At 53.4% G+C, this 23721-nt stretch overlaps 1 protein-coding gene across 1 annotated transcript in view; it reads right to left on the bottom strand.

Annotated features, from left to right (window-relative positions):
* The window catches only part of CABIN1 (calcineurin binding protein 1), a 132246-nt gene that overhangs the window by 100542 nt on the left and 7983 nt on the right, over positions 1-23721 (bottom strand). Inside the window, exons 5-11 of the mRNA XM_036736470.1 lie at positions 16064-16198; positions 12982-13162; positions 10047-10176; positions 6478-6627; positions 5268-5539; positions 4118-4289; positions 253-389 (exon numbers count right to left, since the gene is read on the bottom strand). Of these exons, the coding sequence (XP_036592365.1) occupies positions 253-389; positions 4118-4289; positions 5268-5539; positions 6478-6627; positions 10047-10176; positions 12982-13162; positions 16064-16198 (1177 nt within the window). The remainder of the gene's footprint in view (positions 1-252; positions 390-4117; positions 4290-5267; positions 5540-6477; positions 6628-10046; positions 10177-12981; positions 13163-16063; positions 16199-23721) is intronic.

Here is a 23721-nt window from a genome sequence, read left to right as displayed (position 1 = left end):
ACAGCCTGAGGCCAGGGCCCAGAAGGGAGTAGTTCTCCCCACCAGGGTCTCCCAGGGGCTGGCCTTGGCCTGAGGCCTGGGGTCCATAAGGCAGTGGCTCTCCCCACCCACCCCCAGATCAGCTTAGCAGCAAACCCCAAAGGCAACTCCAATGACGGAAGGGCCCCTAGGCTGGGCCAGAAGGGACATGGAAACCAAGAAGGGATAAGAGAAAAAAGACAAGCAGGGTGGAATAGGCAGCCAGAGTCCTACCTGATTCCACAAATGTGGTGGAGTCAAAGGACAGTCTATGCGTGCCCACGCTGGGGAAGTTCTCCTGCTTAATTTCTGACTGGACCTCATAGTTACTGAAGGGGTCATCCTCCTCCTCAGGGTCTAGTTTTCTTAGCCTGCATCAACACAGCCCCGGAGGTCGAGTCAAGGAGAAGTCCAACTCCCCAAACTCACCCCAGCCGTCACTGCTCTCTGACATACACACTTCCAAGGGAAGGGACACAGGGGTCAAGGGCACTCTCGGACAGGAAAGGTGCATCACCAAACCCCTAGGCCCACCACTCTTGACTGGTCTGGAAGCCCGGATGCTGACCCTACCCCAGAGGAAACTTTTGGTCCATCGCCCCTGAAACACCTCTCCCTCTCCCTCTCTTTTGGGTCACTGTGCTCCAGAAGTCTAACTCCCCTCTGAAGAGAGGCCCTGCACAACTAACAGCCACCCCAAGGCAGACTGCTATCACAGAGCCCACTGCAGGCTGGGCACTGCCCTGAGGGTGTCTGGAGGCAGCTCCTCCACACAGGGCCAAAGTGGAACTCATCACCTTCCTCCCCAGAGCCGCGTGGGGAGGGGCAGTGCACTGATCTAAAAACAATAGGCATCCATAACAACACATTTCAAAAGAAGAAATGAAACCTTCACATTTTTTTTCCACTTTTCGGTAGTTTGTGGCCCTTCCAGATTCGCCCCTAAAAGCCTTTGCAATAGGTCTCTGGACAAGCTTTCTGTTGAATCCACACTATTTAACAATAAAGCACTAGGGGGCACTATCCTGGCATCAGCGAGACCTGAGATCAAATCCAGCCTGAGGCACTTACTACCTGGGCACTTTGTCTAGCTCAGGCTCCTCATCTGGGAAATGGTTGTGAAGACAAAACAATCAAAACTAACAGGTGTCATTACACTCAGACCGATCACGCATCACATTGTCACAGCCGTACACTTCCACAAGCTCATTCTCAGCTGGGTGGCATCACTCCAGCCCAGAGTCCTGGACCATCAGTTCCATCAGCGGGCTGGCCTCCCTCGGAGTGACCCAATGTCCTCGGCTGGGCCCCACCATCGGCGAGGCGAGGCTGCCCTGGTGCTGACCAACAAGCTGACCAGCCTTGGCCACGTGGAAGGCAGAGTATCTGTTTTCTTACTTTTTAAAAAAAAATTGTATTTGCAGTCCCAAATTCTCCCTCTCCTTCCAAGTCCTCTTCCATCCACTGAGAAGGCAAGAAATACGAGAGCCACTATCCAACGAAATCTTGGCAAAACATTTCCATCTTAGCCATGCTGAGGGGAAAAAATGAAGGGAACAAGTCTGCTTCCACCTGCCCTCAGAATCCATGAGCTCTTTCCCTGGAGGGGGCAGCATCTTCTTCATGGGTCCTTCAGAACTGGCTTGGACCGCTGCGTTACTGGGAAAAGCAGAGGTACTCCCAGTTCTTCATTGGTGCTGTTACAATGTGCCGCATTCTCCCGGTCCTGCTCACTTCACCACTCAGCATCACTTCACGTAAGTCTTTCCACGTTTTCCTGAAATCACCCTGCTTGTTATTTCTTACAGCACGATAATATTCCGTTACATTCACATACCATGACTTGTTCAGGCATTCCCTCAATGTCCAATTCATTGCCACCACCACAAGGGCTGCTCTAAATATTTAGGTGGCCTTGCTGGGGCAGAGGGTATGCAGTTTGACAGTCCTTTGGGCATGGTTCCAAATTATCCTCCAGAATAGCTGGACCAGCTCCCAACTCCACCAACAGGGCATAAGTGTCCCAATTTCCCATATCCTCTTCAACACAGTTGGCTTCCTTTTCTGTCATATTCGCCACTCTGTTAGGTGTGAGGGTAACTCAGAGCTGTTCCAATTTGCATTTCTCTAATAGAAATTTAGAGCATTTCTTTATATGACATCAGAATACCTGCTTTCAAACGTATGGTAACGTCTATGAGAGCGATGGTATAGTCTTTATCATCGCCCAAGATTAGTAAATCTGCTCTTAAGGCCTCTCTCCTAGGCCTGGAACTGCTGGATCTACCCGAATCTCCCTCTTTTCTGGCACCGCAACAGGCTGGACGAGCGTGTACCATCTCGGCTCAGCTAAAGGCCACAGCATCAGAGGACGTGGCGGGGCCTTTCACTTGATGGCCCACACTGACGAGAAAGCCGGTCTCCCAGCCCCACTGAGGCGCTGCGAATGAACCGCTTGTCCCAGCTGCTGTTTAATATCTTCTCCCCTCCCTCGAGGGCCCTCACCCCATTCCTCGGAGATTTGGCAGACAGGAGTCAAGAGGCTCCCTGCAGCCGGGGCCCTCCATGTCCCCTTTCTGTAGAGCCATCTGGATAACTGGCCAGGCCTTCCAACGGAGGGTTATGTCTGACCTTGCTCCTCACTGTGTCCCTGGAGAATGCCCGGTCGGCCGAGGGGGGAGGAGCGGCTGCCATGTGGTCCTTTTAATTGGCCTGTCCAGGAGCTGGGGGGCCCTCCTGGGAGCAGAGACACGGACCAGAATGAGGGCACCACCTGAGTCTCTCTTATGCTACAGAGCCAATCAGGGTTTCTCCTACAAGGTCCTGAGTCTACCCTTTACCGTCCCCTCTGACCGAGGTGCTACGGCCTGAAGGCCGGTTGGAGCCCCTCTTTCGGGCCCTTTGCTGAGGAACGCCTGGGCCATCTCCACTCTCCCGATCCCCATCCCCCTCCACCAGCACTCCCCACAAAGCAGCCTGACGCGAGGCTCTGGAGGGATCCAAGGCTCCAATCAAGCTGGCGCACTGGCTGCCCCCCACCCTCGCTCTCACTCTCTGCCCCTCCCTCCTGGCCTCCCCCTCCTTCCCGCTGACTCAGCCAGGGCGGTCAGCCATAGCAGCGTTCGCTGCTTCTTCCTACGTTCCTGGTCTCCCCTCCTTAATTATCTTCTATCTACAGACTGTGCATCGGCCTTGCTGCCCAAGATCTCGTGGACAGACGTTGGTTCGTCATGGTCCTCACAGGCCAGGCACCCAGCACAATCCAGTTACATAGAGAGCAGCTGCTGGGCCCTCCAAAGAGTGACACACATCCCCTGTGTCTGGTTTCTAGCCTGACAGAGCCCGGCACTGAGAGGGAAGGCCAAGTCTCATGCCTCCATTGCTCGAGAGCTTCCGGTGGCCTGAGGGGAGCTGCTTTCTCACAGGGGCTGGCCCTTCTACACTGACTGACCCCCAAAGCTGGCGAGGGCCCATCTGCCGCCATCCCAGCCTCTCCCCAGGATGGCGGGCCTCACTGCCCCCACCTCCATCACAGCTCATCCCTTCTTCAAATCACCTTGAAGCCCCTCCCTGCCCACGGAGCCCCCAACACTCCAACTCCTCAGTGACCCTTCCCCTGGCCCGTAATCGACTCCCCAAGCTGGCTTGATGGCACACAAAAGGCACTCAGGAAAAAGGGATGGCTGGCCCAGGGAGCACATGACAAGCGGCCTCCTCCCCAGGGTCGGCCCGCCAGAAGATAGCCTCACAGCATCACTGGCTGAGGACGCATCTAAACCCCATTCCTCTGAAGAGAATGCGGAGGTTCAGGGACTTATCCAGGGTCCCCCACAAAGATGACCCCCTCCTCCCTGTCCATCTTCTTCCCCCTTTGGGCCTGTTTCAGGCCCTCTTGGCTGCTCCTCCCCACCACAGCCACATGGACATTGCTGGTGCCAGCAGGGCACTCCCTGAGGGCAGGGGCTGCAGACACATTCACAGAGAAGCCCAGAGCATGGGGCTGGCTCCCTGCCCTAGGGAGGGCCAGCAGGGCCATTGAGGCCTCTCTGCCCCGCCCCCAACCCGTCCATCCAGCTGTCCATCCATCCATCCCCGGTACCTGGGCGGCAGGAACTTGAGCAGCAGCTCCTGGAAGTCGACCTTCTCCTCCTTCTTACATTTGGTGTTGCGGACACGCGCGGACCGTCTCTTGGCCGTCTCCCCGCTCTCCTCGGCCACCGGCCTCTTCCGCTTGACGCCTTTCTTGGATTTGTCTCCCCCAGAGGCATCCCCTGCATGGCCAAGGCCAGTCACAGTGAGCCATGGGCCGAGCAGCCAAGGCAGGGCAGAGTGCCAGGGAGCATGCACATACATGCAACACACACACACACACGCACACACTGTACACACACCAACACACCATGCATACACCACACACACACCACACACACCACGCATAGACTCAACATATACCAAACAGAGAGAAATGATTACTATCCAACAATTCAGGGAGATTCACCGTTTCCCCCTTTTCCTAAACTCCTGATCTCAAGGAGTTCAGTCTCCCGAAGGATGTGGCTGAGAAGGAGACTGGATGAACTTTCTGGTTCAGACCCCCCAGAAGAAGCAGCCCTTGGGTTCTGCTCAGGCGTAGGGCACTGGCCCAGGCTGGGGGTGCTCTGGGGATGGGGAGTGTCTCTCTGTCAGTCTCAGCCCCTCATTAACTGTTCTCCAATCAGGGTGGGTTCCCAGCCTCAGGAACAGCTACTCTTCAAGGCCACGCAAAGGGCAAGCTGCCACCATGACGGTCTTTGGTCTAAGAGGGACAGCTGTGTGGCCCTCCTTTCATTAATCAGTGTGTAGTAAAATGACTGAATTACCCAGAAACTGGGTCTCTCCAACCTTTTTAATCACCACCCCCCAACACAAACATATATACAGACCACATCCCACACACACACACCAGACACACATACTACATACTCACACACAAACGACACACTTAGGTGTACACACACATACACACCACACACATATATATATATACTTCCTGGCTGGATGACCCAGGCCATGGTCATTCACCTGACTGAGCATGTTTCCTCTGCCATGAAGCACCCCCCAAAGAGTTTTGGAAACGTGGGTTGCCATCATTCTCCGGAAAGGAGGGAGATCCATGCCCAATATAGACTGAGGAACACCCCTGGCCCTGGGGGCGATGCTCCCTCGGACCCTGCCCACCCTCCATCAGCAAACACCCGGCACTGGCTCACCTAGAGGAGTGACAGCCTCCAGTAAGCTCTGGTTGGGGAGAGAAAAGCTGGGTGCCATGGTAGCATAGGGGAACAGCGGCTCTGGTGCTGAGGCCACAGCAGGAGGGGGCGGGGGGACGCTGACGGCAGCCGAAGGCGGGGCAGGGATGGAAAGTGAGGCAGGGTTTCGATACTCCGAGAGTTCGATTCTCCTACCCAAGCTGGGCTGAGGCGGGTCGCATGATGTGAAGTGGCCATAGGTGGCCAGCAAGCTCTCCCCGAGGCACTTCCACCTGGATGGTGAGAGGCAAGGCCAGGGCCGGTGCTCAAGGTGCCCCCCCTGAGCCCCCCCAGAAGGGAGCCAGGCCTGGTTCTACCCCTCCACCGAGGGTGGGGGCAAAAGGTCCTCCACTCGGCTCTCCCACCTGCCAACATCCCCCCATCACCCCAGTCCTGGGATACCGAGCACAGCCTTGAAGGAAAGAGACAGGGCACCCCGAGCCACGGCCCTGTTCCCCTTCCCCCTGATGCTGGCCGGCAGCCTTGGGCTCCAGGAGCAGCCCTTTCTGTGCTAAGGGACGGGGAGGGGCTGAGAGGCAGGCCAAACTTTGGGGCTGCCCGTAATCACAGCGCCTTCTGGAAGTGGCCCAGCATTCACAGGCACCACGCCACGGATTCTCCCTCCTGGGGAGGCCCCATCTTTGCTTTTACTCAAGGGACTGGTCCAAGAGTCAACGGCAGCAGGGGCAGGCGCAGAGTCCTGTTGCCCTCCACTACACACCTCCTAACAAGGAGGTCACACGAATCCCCTCCCCCTCTCAAACACCATGACTGAGCCAACAGTGAACCCCAGGGAGGAGGGACCCTAGGGGGATGGCTGCTGGACCACTGCTGAAGCTTCGTGACAGAGAATCACATGACCCACACATCTTCCAAAAGGATGGGGTCAGTGGGGGCCCCTTGTCACCCCGGGGGTCTGCGGAGGGGCCCCCTTGTCACCCCAGGGGCCAGCTGCTCAGTATCCATTGTGATTCTGTCATTCAAAGTCCTGAGGTCTTTCTCACCAGCAGCACAGACAAGAGCAAAGAGAGAACCGAGAAGCTCTTTCTTCTCTGGTAGAGAAGTTGTGCCCCCTGGGGGCCTGCTAGACAGTGCGGTCCACCCTCCCAAACTGCGAGGGCCGCTGAGGCACCATGGCCACTCCCTTCCCTTCCCCCCACCAAGGACCTACGTGAAGAATGGGATAGGCTGAGTCAGACGGAGGTCTGCCTCCTTCTCATGCACCAACAATGCCTGCCTCTTCTTACGTAGGTCCAGAGCCTCATCGATAATGGCCTTTGTCTCCGCAGCACTCACAGTCACGTCATGGATTGACATATCACTAGGACCCAGGCAGAGAAAGGAAAAACCGGCATGAGGCAGAGCTGAACAGGGACACCTTCGGGTGACTGAGGCATGGGGACAGCCATTGTCCCTGGAGGGGAGAAGCCAGGAAACACTTGGGAAGAACAAAGTGAGGAAGCAGAGGCTCCCTGCTGAGAGACGACGAGCGAACCCTGCCTGATGACCCTCGGCTCTCGGCAGTGGCAGAAGGGAGAGGGCTCCACGGGCTCCCACCAAGGTGCCTGAGAAGGCACACTTCGGAAGGGAAGAGAGGGCCACAAAAGCCTCAGAAGCATCACTAGAGGAGGGGCCAAGAGGGTAGAGAAACAGGAAGGCAGGCACTCCCCAGCCCAAAACCTCTGCCAAACATGACCAAAAAATGCCCCAGACCCAGTCCTGGTCGGGAAGACCCAAGCAAGTCACAGTGAGTCACTGGGCATGCTCTAGCGCCCAGGGCATGAGGAGGACCCGGGCCCACCCCAGGGCACCTCTGTGGTGACAGGTCTCGGGCAGACCAAACAGAGGAGGGCACCCGGCACTCGTGAGCCAACGGTGTCTGGAGGACTTTGAGGCCAACCTGAAGGCTGCAGAGGAAAAGCCAGGGCAGGACTTCCAGGGGAGCAGCACCTCCTGATGCGCCAGCCCAACCTCACCCAGGATAGGAACTGGCAGACACGCTGCCACCCCCAGCACACCCCGATCCCTGACCTTGCCTTGCAGCAGCAAGACCAGCAGCCAAGCAGGCCCTAACACCAAGTCCACAGAATGGGCAAAGACAAAAGGAATCCCCCGCCTTTGGGAGGTTGGGACACTCAGCACAAGCATGCAGAAGAACGCGGCCTGTGCACAAGCAGAACCAGACTTTCTGGAAGAGACAGAATAAAAGGGGAACAAAACAGAAGTAAAATGAGAGGCTCGAGGAGAAACACAGCCAAGAAGGAATACCAGAACTGGGGAAGGAGGCACAAAGCAGAGGAATGGACCCAAGAGATCCCAACAGACGGCAGCCCCGCTCTGGGAGAGCCAGAGAAGCCGCTGCTCCCCACCTCAGAGCAAGCCCCAAGCATCTATCTGGCCAGCACCCATGGAGGAAGAAAACATAGAGTCACAGTCCGCTTCGGTCAGCATCCCTCAAGACCAAGAAGCCACGACCACGCAAGAACGCAGAGCTGGAAACATGATACAGAAATGGTCCCTGGACAGGGACTTCTAAGCCTACCCCAGGAAGAGAGCAGAGGTGTGGAGAAACTCTGAGGTGCAAACACAGGAGGGAAGAGAGGCAGAGTCAACTGGAATGACCAGGGATCAAGAATGAATGGCCTACACTCCAATATGGGGCCCTTTGGAGCCCCATCAGCATCAGGATCACAGAGGGAGCGTGGGAGTGGGCCTGTTCGGGCTTGATGAGCTTAAGAACAGAAAGAACAAAAAGAATGGAAAATGCCCAACCAGCTGGGCTCAGAAATATATTTCATTCATCAGGGAAACAGGAGGAAAAGGGGAAAGGGGGGTGGGGAAATACAGACAGGGTGGAGTAAGGGAGGAATCAGTCCTAAGCAAAACAGACTCTGTTGTTTCAGTCACGTCTAATTCTTCTGTCCCCATTAGAGGCTTTCTAGGCAACGATATTGGAGTGGCTTGCTATTTCCTTCTCTAGCTTATTTTACAGATGACAAAACTGAGGCAAACAGGGTTAAGTGACTTGCCCAGGGTCACACAAGTAGGTAAGATCTGAACTCAGGAAGATGAGTCTTCCTGACTCCAGGCCTGATGCTCTACCCACTAGCTGGCCAGTTAGCTGCCTAAAAACAAACTCTAAGGATGTACAAAAATATTTATAACAGCTCATTTCAAGGTGGCAAAGAAGTGAAACCTAAGGAACCGCCAAACAAGGGGTGTGCAGAAACGTGACACAACTTTGCTGTGCCACGGATGGTCTCAGAGAAGCTGGGGAAGATGACAACGAATGTTGCCAAGGGAAGGGAGCAAAGCCGCAGAGCCAAGAGAACCATCTCAACGAAACAAAGATTGTCCTGCCCTCCTCAGAGAGGGACAAGCACCTTTGTGGACTGGGTTTTTGCTGGACTCAACGCATTTGTAATGGAGTTTGGTTCTTTCTAAAATGGGGCGGGGAGGGGGGTGGGAATGGAAATAGGAACAAAGCGGGTTTTTGCTGATTGAAAAAGGCTTAAGAGGGGAGAGTATTGGCCAGTGGCCAGTGTGACGGTTCTGGGGCCGGTTCCAGGAGCTGGCCTGGGAGAAGGCCCAGGCCCTGGGGCTGAGGAGAGCCCACCTACAGAGGGACAGTGACAGTGACTGCTGACCACCTGGGAGTCGCAGCAAGCAGGGTTAGTCTGGGACATTCAGGCTGGAGGAGAAGGGACAGTGGGGAGCAGGGTACACGAGGGTGGTCAACATGGACAACAGGTCTAGGGGAACAGAGCCAGGGCAGGGCTGAGTGGGGACCATGGACAGCATGAGCAGGACGGCTGAACTGCCAAGTCAGGCCTGCATGGTGCCTCCCGTACAAGGGGCCCAGGAGGAATGAGGGTAGAGCTCTAGTGGCCCATCCTACGAGTCCATGATAAACATGCCACCTAAAGCACCCAAGACTAACATTCTGTGCTGGCAGGGCCCCCTCTTATTATGGCATCTGGGATGGGACATGAGACAAGGGCATCCTAAAGGAGAACCCAGGAGCAGCAAATGGCAAACCAAGGCAAGCTTCTCGATGCCATGAGCCGTCCGGCAAGGGCACCCCACCTAGGGGTCTGCAAGCAGAGGCTGGACCGCCCCACTGCCAGTGATGTGGGGAAACCCCAGATCAGTGCCCCAAGGGGAGCTCAGAGGAGAAGAGCAAGAATGCAAAACAAGGGGATCAGGGCTTTGGGGGAGGGAGGAAACAGGCCCCATGAGGAGGAGTGATGGGGAAAAAAGGAAAGCAAAGACCACCTCCAGCTCAAGCTGAACTTCTGAGCAGAGGCCCCCACGACTGACATGGCCTCCCCCACTACCCTCCCACCCTGCAGGACAAAGCAGGACCATGAGGCCAGAGCCAGGGGACAGGTGGCCATGGGGAGCAGGCACTCAAGCTAGGGATAAGCGGGGGTGGGTGCTCAAGCTGGGGACCAGAGGGCACAAGGGCCAGGTGCTTGAGCCAGGGAGGGTCAGCTGCCGGGGGGGCAAGTAATTGAGCTGGAGTCCAATAGGCACAGGGGCCAAGTGCTTGAGCTGGGGACCCACGACACAGGGGGCAGGTGCTGGAGCCAGGGATAGGTGGTTGCGGGGTGGGGGGGTGGCTGGAAACAATCCAGCCAAAGACCAATGGGCACAGGGAATAGGCGCCGGAGCCCGGGGCTCACGGACACAGCGGGCAGGCGCTGGACCTGAAGACAGCGGGCACAGAGTCAGAAGTACCATTTGAGGAACATGCGCAGAGAGTCTTTGCGGAGGCAGGGCTGCTCCTGGAAGATCTTCTCCTTCAGCACCAGCCCCTTGCTGTATCTGCAGTCCTTCTCTAGGGCTTTGCAGATGAAGTACAGGCCCGCTGCAGAGACAGAGAGGAGATGAGATGGTCAGGCCCAAGAAGAGAGCCAGTCAGGCCCATCCCTGCAGCTCCAAACTGAGCTCTGAACACGAGGGGACCAAAAGCAAAGCCAGCACTGGAAGGCAGCCCCAAGGAAGGTGGGAACTTCTGATTTTGGCGGAAGCAGGGCCTTCTTCCCTTTCTAAGCTCCTCAGTCCATGCCAGACACCTCCAAGGCAGCTTGGCCTCCTCCCTTTGCTCTGTCCCATCCATCCGCGCCTCCAGCAGGGCCCCACAAAGGCGGGTTCCGCTTCACAAACGGTGAGACATCTCTGTACCCTTCACACCCCGCACTGAATCCCTATGACCGGCACAGCACGCTTCGGGCCTTGGCGCCCCCAGCCAGATGCCCCCTTGCTGGGGGTCTGTCTCATCAGAAGTTAGGAGGGGGAAAGTCAAACAGGTACAATTCCCTGAAATGGGAAAGGAGGGGCCCACTCCACCACGCATCTGTATTCAGTCGAAGGAACATGGAAACAATAACTGGTCACAGAGAGGACACACGGCTGCCTGAAGCTCCTGCGTCAACCTTCGGATCTGACCCCGGTCCTGGTGGAGGGTCTCTAAGCAGCAGGGAGAGGGCTCCAGCTTCCCAGCCACACGGCTCTGGATTCAAACAATGCAATAAGGTGTCCTCCTGATTCTCCGTGAATGGAGACCTTGGGCTAGCCCCGTGACTGAACAGAAAAGGAACTGAGCTAGCCCCAGAACAGAGTCCCGAGATGGAGCCTTGGATCCCCCAACACCTCCCCAGGCCATGCAGCGCGTGGAAGGTGCTGGGCACGACGCTGGGCACCCAGCAGCTATCACAGAAATGCTTCTTCCCTCCCTCCCCCTGCCATCAGCCATGAATGAGATTAGGCAGAAAAGGAATTACAGCTGAAAAGATCAAGGACTTCAGGGGGCCAGAAGAAGGAAGCAGTGGGAGGGGGGGCCACAGGAAGCTGACTCTCATCCAGAACTGTTCCCCAGTTGTCCCTCTGCCCACCTGGGCCACTCCTAGGCCCCAGGAGGGCCTTGGCCCTTCCTTGAGCTACACAGTCCAAAGCCCCTCTCTTCCCCACTCCTCTCGCTGGCCTACGAGGAGATCTTGGATATCTGAGTCATGGAGAATCGGCCTTTGATGGGTTTTTGTATTGTACTGATGATAGTGTTTGTTGCTACACTGCCTAAATAAAAAAAGAGGAGAAAAATCCCAGCCAGTAACAAAGGAGTGTGCTTTCCCTTGCTGACTGGCCAGTCTCTCACTGACCACTGAGCCACAGCACCCCTGTCCCTCCTCCCCACTGCTGCCCATGGGGGGTGGCTCTAATGTCTGAGGGCGAGGGCCCTGGCCCAGAGCAGCTGCCTGTGGCATCCTCACCAAGGGGGGACTGCAGGACGTGGACAACACTGTCCCCTGGGAGACTGGCAGTGCCTTGGTGCGGACACAGGCCAGGCACACAAATACAAGGCCTATTCCTCAGGAAGGTCCTTCAGGCAGCTGGGCAGAAAACAGAGCAGGGAAGAGGGACCAGCTGGGAAGAGAGATGCGAGGGGCTGAAGCCCTGCCCCTGACTGGCCAGAACGGGTGGGGGCCAGGGGGGAAAGGTGGCCAGGGAGTTTGAGCAGCAGGCAGTGGACCCTGTGGGCCTAGAGCTTGGGAGGGACCCATGGGAGTCACCGGTACAGAGATGAAGCCTGAAGCCAAGGGTGGTGCTCACTGTGTGCCGGGCACTGCAAGCACATATTCGGCCCTCACAATAAACTTTCAGTTGTGTCCAACTTTCCACAGCCCATCTGGGGTTTTCTGGCGCCCTCCCACCAGGTGTGTCTATTTCCCTCTCTCCCCTAAGCACCTTCCTCCCTGGCTCAAAGCGCATCCCTGTGACGGCCCTGCCCTACACCCTTCCTCTAAGACTTGGCAACAGGCCTCCAGAAGCCTCCCACGCCAGGGGCTTCCTCCAGCCTGACTATGACTATCTGGCCCTCACTTCCCTTGCTAATGAATGCGAACCTGGCCCCGGTGCCCTCTGCTGCTGAGCAGCACACACAAAGGACGGGGAGCTCACTCCCTCCTCAGACATCCTCTGCCAGAGCTGAGAAGGGGAAGCTCTCAGAAAGCGGCCCACCGGGATGTCACAAGCTCTCGGGGCTGCAGGCCTTCTGACACATGAAGGTACCCATCGTGCTCCCCCTGCCCAGCTCCTCCCACACCCCTCAGACCCATGACTGTCCGTCCCCTTCTAGAGATAGCCTAGGTTGTCAGTGGGAGCCAAGGACAGCTGCTGACCCTTCTACCGGGGCATCCTTGGAGGGCATTCGCCTTCTCAGCGGGCAGGGCCAAAAGGGAGATCTGTGACAGCCCATAAGTCAGTCAGTAAGTGGGCTGGCCCTGAGCTAAGCGCTGGGGAAAACAAAGAAAGCGCCCACCCCCGAAAAAACCACGCTGGCTTTGAGGACCATGTCCTGCTAGTTACATGCAGCAGATGGGAGAAAGGCAGGGAGCCAAGGCAGCTAGCACAGGACTCCTGGGGGCGGTGGGGAGGAGAGGGAGAGCCTGCTGGGAGTGAGGCGCCCCTACAGCACCGAGGGCAGCTCTGGGCACCCCCCCTCTTTAGAAGGGCACGAACAAGGTGACAAGGACAGCTTAAGGCCTCTGGGCCACCTCCTGAGCAGAAAGGTGGACAGGTGAGCTGCCTGTGAAGGACACTCCCTGAGGAGGGGGACACTCGGGGCCTTGTGAGGCCCCATTCTGGCACCCTCCCCTGAAGAGGCCGGACTCACTGGTGTAGTCACCGAGCGTGTACAAGACCGTGATGAGGTTGTCCAAGCAGGGCCAGTGGTCAGGATTGCAGCGGAGCCCCTCCTCAAAGGCATGGCGAGCCAGTGGGATGCACACCAGCTTCATGGCCACACGGCCAATCTTGTACCAAAGGTTGACATCTGTAGAGTCCAGCATCACGGCCTAGAAACATGCAAACAGATGCAGCTGATGGCTTGGCCATGACCTATGTGCAGGGCTGGCTGGAAGGGGCCTGGAAGCCTATGACTCACGAGGACCGCTGTCACCCAACACCACCTGGGTCTACACAACTAAGTTCCTGGGAAAATACCAGTCCACAGGCAAGGGGAAGGGTCTCTTTAGCAAACTGTGTTATTGTTTCAGGGCACCGAGACCCTGCTCGGAGCTCCTGGAACATCGCAGGTGAGCAAGGAACACCAGGGGTCTTTCTAATAAGACCAGGGGCAAAGCAAAGGTGTCCACTGAGGAAGAAAGGCCTTGAGCAGAATAGGAAGGAGTCATGGAGGGAGAGAGGGGAGGAGGAGGAAGGAGGAAGGAAACCTTAAGGAGAGCCTTCCTACGTACCAGGCACCACACTAAGCATCTGACAAATACTATCTCATTTAGTCTTCACAACAACCCTGAAGGGGAGGCAGAGGTGAGATGGCCCACCCAGACTCACACAGCCTGAGGCCACATTCCTTCTCAGGTCCTCTTGGTTCCAGGCCCTAGGCTCTGTCCTACACCACTGACCTGCCTGAACTGCCTCCCAAATGGAGCATGTTGTACAAAGAACACCAGGGGATGTCTTGGAGGGGAATGAGGCTCAAGAAGACCAGACAGGTGAACTGGGTGCTTGTCAAGGAGAGGCCACAGGAAGCACTGGAGGCCACTGAGGAGGGGGTGAGGTCATCACACCTGAGCTTTAGGGAACCTTTGGAGGCTGAGTGGAGGATAGACTGGAGTGGGGAGAGACCAGGGCAGGCAAACCCTCCACCCCTGCCAGCAGCTACTGCCACAGTCCAGAGGTGAAGAGATAAGGGTCCGTGCCAGGGTGAGGGTGGCATCAGAGAGGACAGACAATGCAGAGGTGACAGTACCATGTTGGATATGGGGGGATGAGAGAGGGAAAAGCCTGCGATGACCCCGAGGCTGGAAGCCTGAAGGCCCAGGAGGACAGGGTGTCCTCAACAGTGACTGAGAAGGTAGGAGTCATTTTGGACCCACTGAGAGTAAGACATCTGCTGGATGTCCAGTTAGAGATGGATGAAAGGTGGTTGGGACATTTGAGACTGAAGGTAAGCAGAGAGGTCAGGGCAGGAGAGATAGATTTGAGAGTCATCAGCAGGTCATTAAATCCATGGGAGGTGATAAGATGACCCAGAAAAGCGGGATAGAGGGAGAAGAGCAGCGGGCCCAGGACAGAGCCCAGGGGTCACCTAAAAAGCAGCCAGAGAGGGAGGAGGAGAGCCAGGAGAGAGAGAAGAGAGGAGGACGGAGGGATCCAAGAGAGGACAGGGAGGATGAGGATGGAGAGAAGGCCATTGGACATCCAAGAGGCTACTCGTGACTTTGGAGAGGCCAGTTTCGGTGGACTGGGGTCAGGAATCAGACTACACACAGCACTGAGATGAAAGGAAGCCTCAAGTGCAGACACCTTTTTCCTGAAGCTTAGCTACAAAGGTCAGATGAGAGCCGAGAGGACAGTGAGGGGCCGCAGGGATCCCGGAGGGAGTTTGGAGGATGGTTCGTAGGCAGGCAGGAGCCGGGAGAGGGGAGAGAGAGAAGGGGAGTTGGGGGGGGAGGGACAGAGAGGAGACAGCACAGAAAGGGATCGGCTGAGCGGGAGGAGCGGTTGCCTTGGGCAGGAATGAGGCACCCTCTTCATGGGCAGAGATGCTGGCACCTGAGTAATGGGAGATGAGGGGGAGCAGGAGGCACAGCAGGACAGCTGGCCGTGGGAGGGCCCAGGTGAGGCGTGGGGAGACGAGGGAGGGAGGAGAGAGCTGGAAAGATAGGGGAGAAACGAAAGGAAAAGTGAAGGCGCAGCCTCTCAGGGCCCAGATCCTGGCCCCCAATCCACTCACGGAGTGCACAAAAAGCAGAACGAGGACACTGAAGGACAATGGACAATGAGGGAGGGATAGGGGTGCCCAACTCCAAGAATCCAGAATAGTGCAGGAGAGCGAGGGAGAGCTGACTGATTGGGGGTGGGGAGGCCTGAGGGGGCTCAAGGGGGGAGGAGCTGAGGGGGTTTAGGGGGGAATTGGGGAGGGGAGGCCAAGGGGAGGAAGGGGCTGGGGAGGTTGAGGGCCAGGCAGTGAGCACCCAGAGGTCAGCAGGGACTCAGCCACTTGTAAAAAGATGGAGCAGTCAATGCCCTGCATTGTTCTGCCCACCCCACCCCCGCCCCAGGACTAGACCCTTCTGAGCTTCTCTGTACTCCCAGGGTCAGGGAAAGAAGGTCCCCAAAGGAAATGGGGGCCAGACAGGGCACCAGAGGGGGGGAGGGCAGCGCCCTGACCCTCATTAGGAAGATGGGAAGATGGCCGAGAGTGCCCCAGAGGACAGAGGCAAGGACGTCAGGACGCTGATGGCTTCCTAGAGAGAGAGCTGCATGCCCAGGGGAGGAGAAGGGCAGAGACGCACCAGGTGATTCTGGGCCCCAGGACCTCTGAGAGCCGCTAGAGAGAAGCACAGCACAAGTCTGCTGGGCCTCCTGGGAAGGGATGACCAGTACCCACATGGGGAGGCTGCCGAGGAAGCAGGCCTCTGGAGAGGGGGGTGGGGAGCAAGAAGATGCAGAAGCAGAAGAAATCCACAGATTTGGGAGCAGACGGCTGGCTCTGAGGAGAAGACTGGGCCTTTGCAATGAAATGCCACTGTCAGCAAGGACAGGCGCACATTCTTCACCGGTGAGGGTATAGCATGGGGAGGCTAGGGCTGAAGGGGTCAGACAGGCCAGGCCCACCGAGGCCCAAGCAGGGGACACAGATTGTGGGGATGAGGTGTTCTAAGCCCTTGATGAGCAGCCCCCAAGTGGCCACAAGTGGCTGGGGAAGCAGGAGCTCTGGCTGCCATTACCTCCAAGTAGAGCTCCATGGCTGCTTCCAGGTCATCCCGCTGGACCGCCAGCTGGGCCAGATTCTTGTAAGTCGAGTATTTTAGCATCAGCCCAGGATGCTTCAAGCCCTCTCTCTCATCACCAGACAGAACTGCCTGAAAAGGAAAGAAACACATGCAAAAGCCAAGAATGACCATGGAGGAAACAGCTGGATGAGCCGGAAGGCTAAATCCCCTGACCTGCTCACCTCAGGCACGTTCCACCCCATCTCCAGAAGCCCCGGCCCACCCTGTGAGGTCCCACAGAAGGATCGCACAAGGGGGGCAGCCTTGCAACCCATGCCTCCAGCATCAGAGGGACTCCGACACACATTCCCACTCACTCTCTGCCCTCCACTCCCCTCCCTCCCTCCTTCTCTCTCTCTCTCTCCACTCCCCTCCTGCCCTCCCTCCCCCCCATCTCTCTCCTCCCTCTCTATCTCTCTCTTTCCCCGTCTCTCTCTCCCTCTCTCCCCTCCCTCTCCCCCCATGTCTATATGATTGTCTGTCCACAGATAAATGTCAAGCCTCCCCTTGGGTTCAAACAAACAATTTCACAAGCACAGGATGGCAGGGAAGGGGAGCCAAGCTTTGAGAGCCATCTGAGAAAGATCCGATAATGATGAGATTCCTTGGGAGGAACCAGAGGTCTAGACTCTGAAGGGAAGAAAGAGAAGAGGCTAAACAGGCCCTTGTCACGATGTGAAAAACAGAGGGGTCCATCAGTGGAGCACAACAAGACCCCAGCTGTGGGGGACAGCGGAGAGCAGCTTGGCTGAGGTGAGGCAAGGACCAGAGGCTCACACCGTCCATCAAGAGAGTCTCCACATGGACACAAAAGGTCATGTCCTCAACAAATCAGAGGAGTGAGGAAGAAACTGCCTGTCCAGCCTAGGAGAGGAGTTTCTGCCCACACAAGGGACAGAGCACGTGAGAAGGTGAAATGGACAACTGCCATCACATAAAATTAAAATCCGATGCAGCTGAGATTCCAAGAGAAACCGGTAACTGGGGAACAAAGGCCCATGTTCCAAGTGAGACAAGGAACCGATTCACATTTCTAAAAGTCAGGCCCTTCTCAAGGGAAAGAACCCAAGGTCTCAGTAATCAGGTGAGAGAATGCTCCTTTTATAACACCTCAAACCCCTCAGGTCAGCAAAGCTGACAGAAGAAAATAACAAATGACAGAGGGGGTGAGGGTGGGGTCAGAGAAAAGACAAACTCATATGCTCTTGGTGGAGCTGCTACTTGTCCAGCCAGTGTAAAGCATTCGCGAGTCATTCCCCAAATGCCACTAAACTGCATCCTCGGGACCAGTGACACCCCTCACTGCCAGGCCCAGAAAGACCCAAGGACCGATCTGTACAAAAATATTCCCAGCCATTCTTGGCAGGGGCGGGAGGGAAGCTAACGAACCAAGACCCTGAACACTAAGGGGGTGCACACTGAGGGGGAAAGGCGACATGCCACTGTGGTCTGAGGATACCAGTGAGCCGGGAGGAAGGACCACCAGGACAGACGGGGAGAACAGCTTCTCCTGATGGTGTCTCAGCCACAAGCACACTCATCACCACGATGACTGGACTGAGGACAAAGCCTGCCACCTGTTCCTCTCCACTCCGGCCATCTCCAATTATCCAGTAATTCTATGGTTTGTACCAAGCTGGGTCCATCTTAGGTCACTGTCCCTATGACTGCCTCAACTCAAGGGTGCGAAGACCTCCCCAGGGCCCTCTGCTAGCAGCGCTAAGTGCTGGGACCCAGGGTTTGTGGGCAGAAGGCTTACACCGCTTCCTCTGCCAAAGCAACAGGACGGCCCTTCCCACAGAAGCACCGAACAGATGCTGTCAAACCTGCCTCGTGCTTCTTGGCCCCATTCCCAGCTGACTGGCCCAAGGCATGCAGCCTCACTCACAAAAGAACCAAACAGTAGGGACACAGGAGAGGAAAAGAATGATGTCCCAAACTCAGGATGCTAAATGCCTTGAAGAAGGCACCTACACATTCCTGGAGCACCCCAGGAATCACTGCAAAGCACTAAGAGAACTGCAGGACTGGGGCGATGGCAGCCACCCCGGACCCCCACGAAGCCCCATTCTGCCAGACTCAACAGGTGCTTGTCCAGTCCCTGCTCAGAGGTGCCTATTAGCATGTCTGCTCTCTTTCTCTTTCCCTCCCTCCCTCTCTCTCTCTCTCTCTCTCTCTCTCTCTCTCTCCCTCCCTCCTTCCCTTCCTGTATCTCTCTCTCCTTCTCCCTCTCTCTCTCCTTCTCTTTCTCTCTTCCTCCCTCCCCGCCCCTCCCCCTCTCTCTCATATACACACACACCCTCTCAAGCAGCCCCTTCTACTCTGGAGCTGAGTTTCCAGCTTCCAGTGGCCTCTTTGTAACTTGTCTGACCGCTCCTTCTCAGAACACACCTGGCTCAGTATTAATTCAGCTTGTTCCCCCCCCCCAGCCCTGGGTGGCACCCCAGGACTCTGCCCCAGGCCCTCTCCCCTCTCCATCTCATCTCCACAATTTCATCATCTCCCCAAAAGCTAGCTTAACAACACAAAAAGCAGCACCAGAGTGTGGAGGGGCGGGGTCCGGGAGTATCACAGCCACGGCATCACTCGGAATCCTTGAAGAGCCTGGGAAGGAGGAAGCTCCAGAGTGAGCAGGAAGCGAGCGGCCACACCAGCTCTGGGGAGGAAGCCAGCTCTCCTCCACCTCCGGACCCGGCAGGCTCCCGGGGAAGTGGACGATAGCCGTGGCTGCTGTAGCTATAGCCAGGGAGGAGAGGAGCCCAAAGTAAGCAAAGGGTGGCTCTTGGTGTGGAGATCGAGGTCTTCTGGGTGACTGACCAAGGAGAGACAGTTGTTCCCGTCAGCAGCAAATGGGCAGTCACCGTCGGAGGAGGGAGAGGAGACGGAGCCATGAGGCCGAGGCCGCGAGGACAGGGAGCATCTTTGCCAGCTCCTCCCCAATGACCTACGGAGCACGCCAGACCCAATTCTAAGCAAGAAAGCCAAGGAAAAGTCACAGGAAGTCATGTTCCTAAGCCACACAGCCTAGGGAGACAGGAGGAGAGGTCTCCAGCACCCAGGAATAAAAAGAGGGCCAAGACACGGCAGTAGAGCATGAAGCAGTGGGTAGGAGAAGCACCCGGGGGGCCCCTGTACTAACACCGGGTGCAGGAACAGGTACCATCGGGAAGCTCCGAGTCATGGATCCAGGACAAGGAGAAGTGAACGGCATGATGGGGCATGAGCTACCCTCACTGAGCCAGGGACAAGTTCTGGAAATGGAGCTGGTGGCTCTGAGCCAGCAGCAGAGCTGTGACTCAGCCCCAGCTGTCAGCCCCGTACCTCCGCCCGCATGGAATGACCAGGGTAGTGGTCTCAGAAAAGGGAAAGAGCCAGCAGCTTAGCCATTCGGAAGCGACAGGGCCTCCCAGGGGGCTGATAGCAGCCGGGCCCAGCAGCAGCCTGCTCAAACACCCAGCCAAGGACAAGCTCAGAGACCCAAACCTGGGAGAGGAGCCTGTGACCTCAGAGAGGAGGGCGGGGAGCGAACCACCTCCCAGATCTCACCCCCAGAGGCACTAAAGCTTGCAGACCCCCGGCTGAGCAATGAAAGCAGCAGAAGGAAGAGGACAGAAGGTCGGGCCAGCCATCCTTCCCACAGGTGAGCGGAGCCCAGCAGTAACATAAAGGCCAAAGTCAAGAAATAGGCTGGGAAAATGAGCTAACAACAAAAAAGGAACCTAGACACAAAGAGCTCCCTCGGTGACACAGAAGCGCACCAAACAAACTCCAAAGATGACAAGGTAAAGTCTCAAAGAAAAATGCAGATTAGACATAAACCCAACAGGAAGTCCCAGGAGAGCTAAAGCAAGATTTTTTAAAAGACTGAAAAATACTATGAAGAAGGCTATGAAAAGGGAATTAAGAACTTGGGAAGAGAGCAACACAACGACCGAAACTCCTCGAAAATTAAAATTTACCAAAAAGAAGCTAATGATGCCATGAAACATCAAGAAATCATAAAACAAAGTCAAAAGACTAAAAATATAGAAGAAAATGTGAAATACCTCACTGGAAAACCAAGTGACCTAAAAAAGGTTAAATCAAGAACCAATAATTTAGGAATTACTGGACTACCCGAAAGCCACGATCAAAGAATGAGCCTAGACGTCGTATTTCAACAAGTTACCAAGGAAAACTGCCCTGATGTCATAGAACCAGAGGGTAAAACAGACACTGAAGGAATCTACCAATCGCCTGCTGAAGGAGATCCCAAGAGGCAGACGCCCATGAACGCTACTGTTGTTATTATTCGGTTGTTTCTGTTGTGTCAGACTCTTTGTGAACCTATTTGGGGTTTTCTTGGCAAAGATACTGCAGGGGTTTATCATTTCCTTCTACAAATCATTTTACAGGTGAGGAAACTGAGGTAAACAAGTTGAAGTGACTTGCCCAGAGTCATACAGCTGGTAAATGTCTGAGGTTGGATTTGAACTCAGGAGGAAGTGCTCCTGACTCCAGGCAGGTGACTCTATTCACTGCAGTGCCACCTAGCTGCCCCAGAACAGATAATGAAACTTGGGCAAATAGGGTTAAATGACTCACCCAGGGTCACACTGAACTCACAAAGATGACTCTTTCTGACTCCAGGCCATGCATTCTATCCACCTAGCTGCTTGGCAATATTAGAGTCAAATTCCAGAGAGAAAATGTTGCTAGCAACCAGAAAGAGATCATTCCAGTGCCATGGAACCACAGTCAGGATCACATAAGATTTAGCAGACACCACAATAAAGGAATGGAGGGTTTGGAATACGATATTCTGGAAAGCAAAGGAGCTAGTATTACAACCAAGAATCACCTACCAAGGAAAACTGAGTATAATCCTCCAGGGGAAAAAAATAGACATTTAATGAAATAGAGAACTTTTAAACATTCCTGATGAAAATACCAGAGGTGAATAGAAAGCCTAACATTCAACAAAGCATAAAAGGTAAACAGGAAAGAGAAATCACAAGGGTCTCATTAAGGTTCAGCTGTTTACATTCCTATATGGGAACATGATGCATACAACTCCTCAGAACTTTATCATCACTAGGGGTCCTAGAGGGAGTCTAATTAGACAGAGGCCTTGAGGGTGATTCTATTATGTCTGGATAATTTCAGAAGACTGGAAGGATGGAAGAAGGGATGCACTGGGAGAGGGGCAAAGAAAGACACAGAACAGGAAAAATTCTCTCACGCAAAAGAGGCATGCAAGGAAGAGTTTATACAATGGAGGGGAAAACGGGGAGAGAGGATCAGCTGACACTTGAACCTCACTGTCATTTAAACTGGTAAAAGGAAGGAAGAATACACATACATACACAGTTGAGTACAGAGATTCATCTAGTGGGGGAACCTCAACTTCCCCTACCCAAAACTAGATAAATCTAACCATAAAATAAAACAAGAAAAAGGTTAAGGAGATAAATAGAATTTTAGAAAAGTTGGAGAACATTTAATGGAAATAGGTGTACACCTATTTCTTAGCTGTGCGTGGCACCTTCACAAATAAATGACCACGGGTTAGGGTATAAAAGCATCACAAGCAAATGCAGAAAAGCAGAAAATGTAACCTTTTCAGAACAAAATATGATAAAAATTACATTCAATAAAGAGCCTTTGAAGCATGCGTTAAAAATTAATTGGAAACTAAATAATCCAATCCTAAAGAATGAGCAGGTCAAAGAACAAATCATAGCAACAATGAATAATTTCATTAAAGATAATGACATCAATGAGACAACATACCAAAATTTGCGGTACTCAGGGGCAAATATATATCTCTAAACAATACCAATAAAAGACAGAAAGAGTAGATCAACAAATTGGACATATAACTAGAAAAATAACAAATTTTAAATCCCCAATTAAACATCAAAGTAAAAATCCTGAAAATTAAAAGAGAGGCTAATAAAATTCAAAGTCAAAAAGTCATTGAACTAAAAAATAAATCTAGGAGTTGGTTTTACGGAAAAACCAACAAAAGATAAACCACTGACTAATTTCACTTTTATAAAGAATAAAAGCAAATAATCACTATCAAGGGGCAGCTAGGTGGCTCAGTGAGTACAGCACCAGCCCTGGAGTCAGGAGGACCTGAGTTCAAAATCAGCCTCAGACACTTGACACACTTGCTGTGTGACCTTGGGTAAGTCATTTAACCCCGACTGCCCTGCCGTCCCCCCTGAACAAAAAAAAATGACCATATCAAAAACTAAAAGAGTCAATGCACTACCAATGAAGATGAAATTAAAGCAAATATTTGGAGCTATTTTGCCCAATTATATGCCAGTAAAACTGGTAATCTGTGAAAAGGATGAATATTTACAAAAACATAAATTTTCCAGATTAACTGAAGAGGAAATAGAATACTTAACTCCATCTTAGAAAAAGAAATTGAACAAGCCATAACTGAGTTCCTTAAGAAAAAAATCCCCAGGATCAGATGGATTCTCTGGTGAATTCTACTAAACATCTAAAGAATAATTAATTCCAATACTATACAAACTATTTGAATAAATAGATAAAGGAGTGCTGCCAAATTCCATCTATGACACAAATAGATTTTAATACCCAAACCAAGAAGAGCCAAAACAGGGAAAGAAACTATAGGTCAATTTCCTTGATGAGTATTGATGCAAAAATTTAAAATAAAATAACTAGCAGAAAGACTACAGCACAAACCACAAGGAACAGATACTCTAACCAGAGGTATACCCAGAATGCAGGGCTGGTTCAAAATTAGGAGAACAATCAACATGACTGATATCAGTAACAAAAATAACAAAAATCATATGATTAAAACAATAAATGCAGAAAAAACTTGACAAAATACAACACCTATTCTAATTAAAAAACACTAGAAAGCATAGGAATAAGTGGACTTTTCCTTAAAATGATAAGCTATATCTATCTAAAACCATCAGCAAGCATTATCTGTAATGGGGATAAGCTAGAAGCCTTCCCAATAAGATCAGGGGTGAAGCAAGGATGTGCATTATCACCACCATGACTCAATATTGTCCTAGAAATGCTAAAAACAGCAATAAGACAAGAAAAAGAAATTGAAGGAATAAAAAATAGGCAATAAGGAAATAAAATTAACTCCTTTGCAGATGAAACAATGGTATATTTAGAGAACTTTAGAGAATCAACTGAAAAACTAATTAAAACAATTAACAACTTCAGAAAAGTTTCAGGATATAAAACAAAGCCACATGAATCTTCAGCACCTCTCAGTATGTTACTAATAAAACCCAGCAGGAAGTAAAAGAGAAATTCCATTGAAAATAACTGCAGACACTCTACAATACTTGGGAGTCTGCCTGCCAAGACAAACCCAGGAACTACAGCAACACAATTACAAAACATTCTTCACACAAATAAAAATAGATCTAAAAAGTAAAAATATTAATTGCTCACGGGTAGGCTAAGTCAATGAAATAAAATGACAATTCTACCTACATTAACGTATTTACTCAGTGCCAAACCAATTAAACCACCAAAGAATTACAGAGCTGGAAAAAATAATAACAAAATTCATCTGGGGGAAGAGAAGATCAAGACTATCAAGAGAATCAATGAAAAAC

Source organism: Trichosurus vulpecula, chromosome 1 (assembly GCF_011100635.1).
Source record: "Trichosurus vulpecula isolate mTriVul1 chromosome 1, mTriVul1.pri, whole genome shotgun sequence".
NCBI classification, from domain to species: domain Eukaryota; kingdom Metazoa; phylum Chordata; class Mammalia; order Diprotodontia; family Phalangeridae; genus Trichosurus; species Trichosurus vulpecula.
This window is presented reverse-complemented; position numbering and strand designations above follow the sequence as displayed.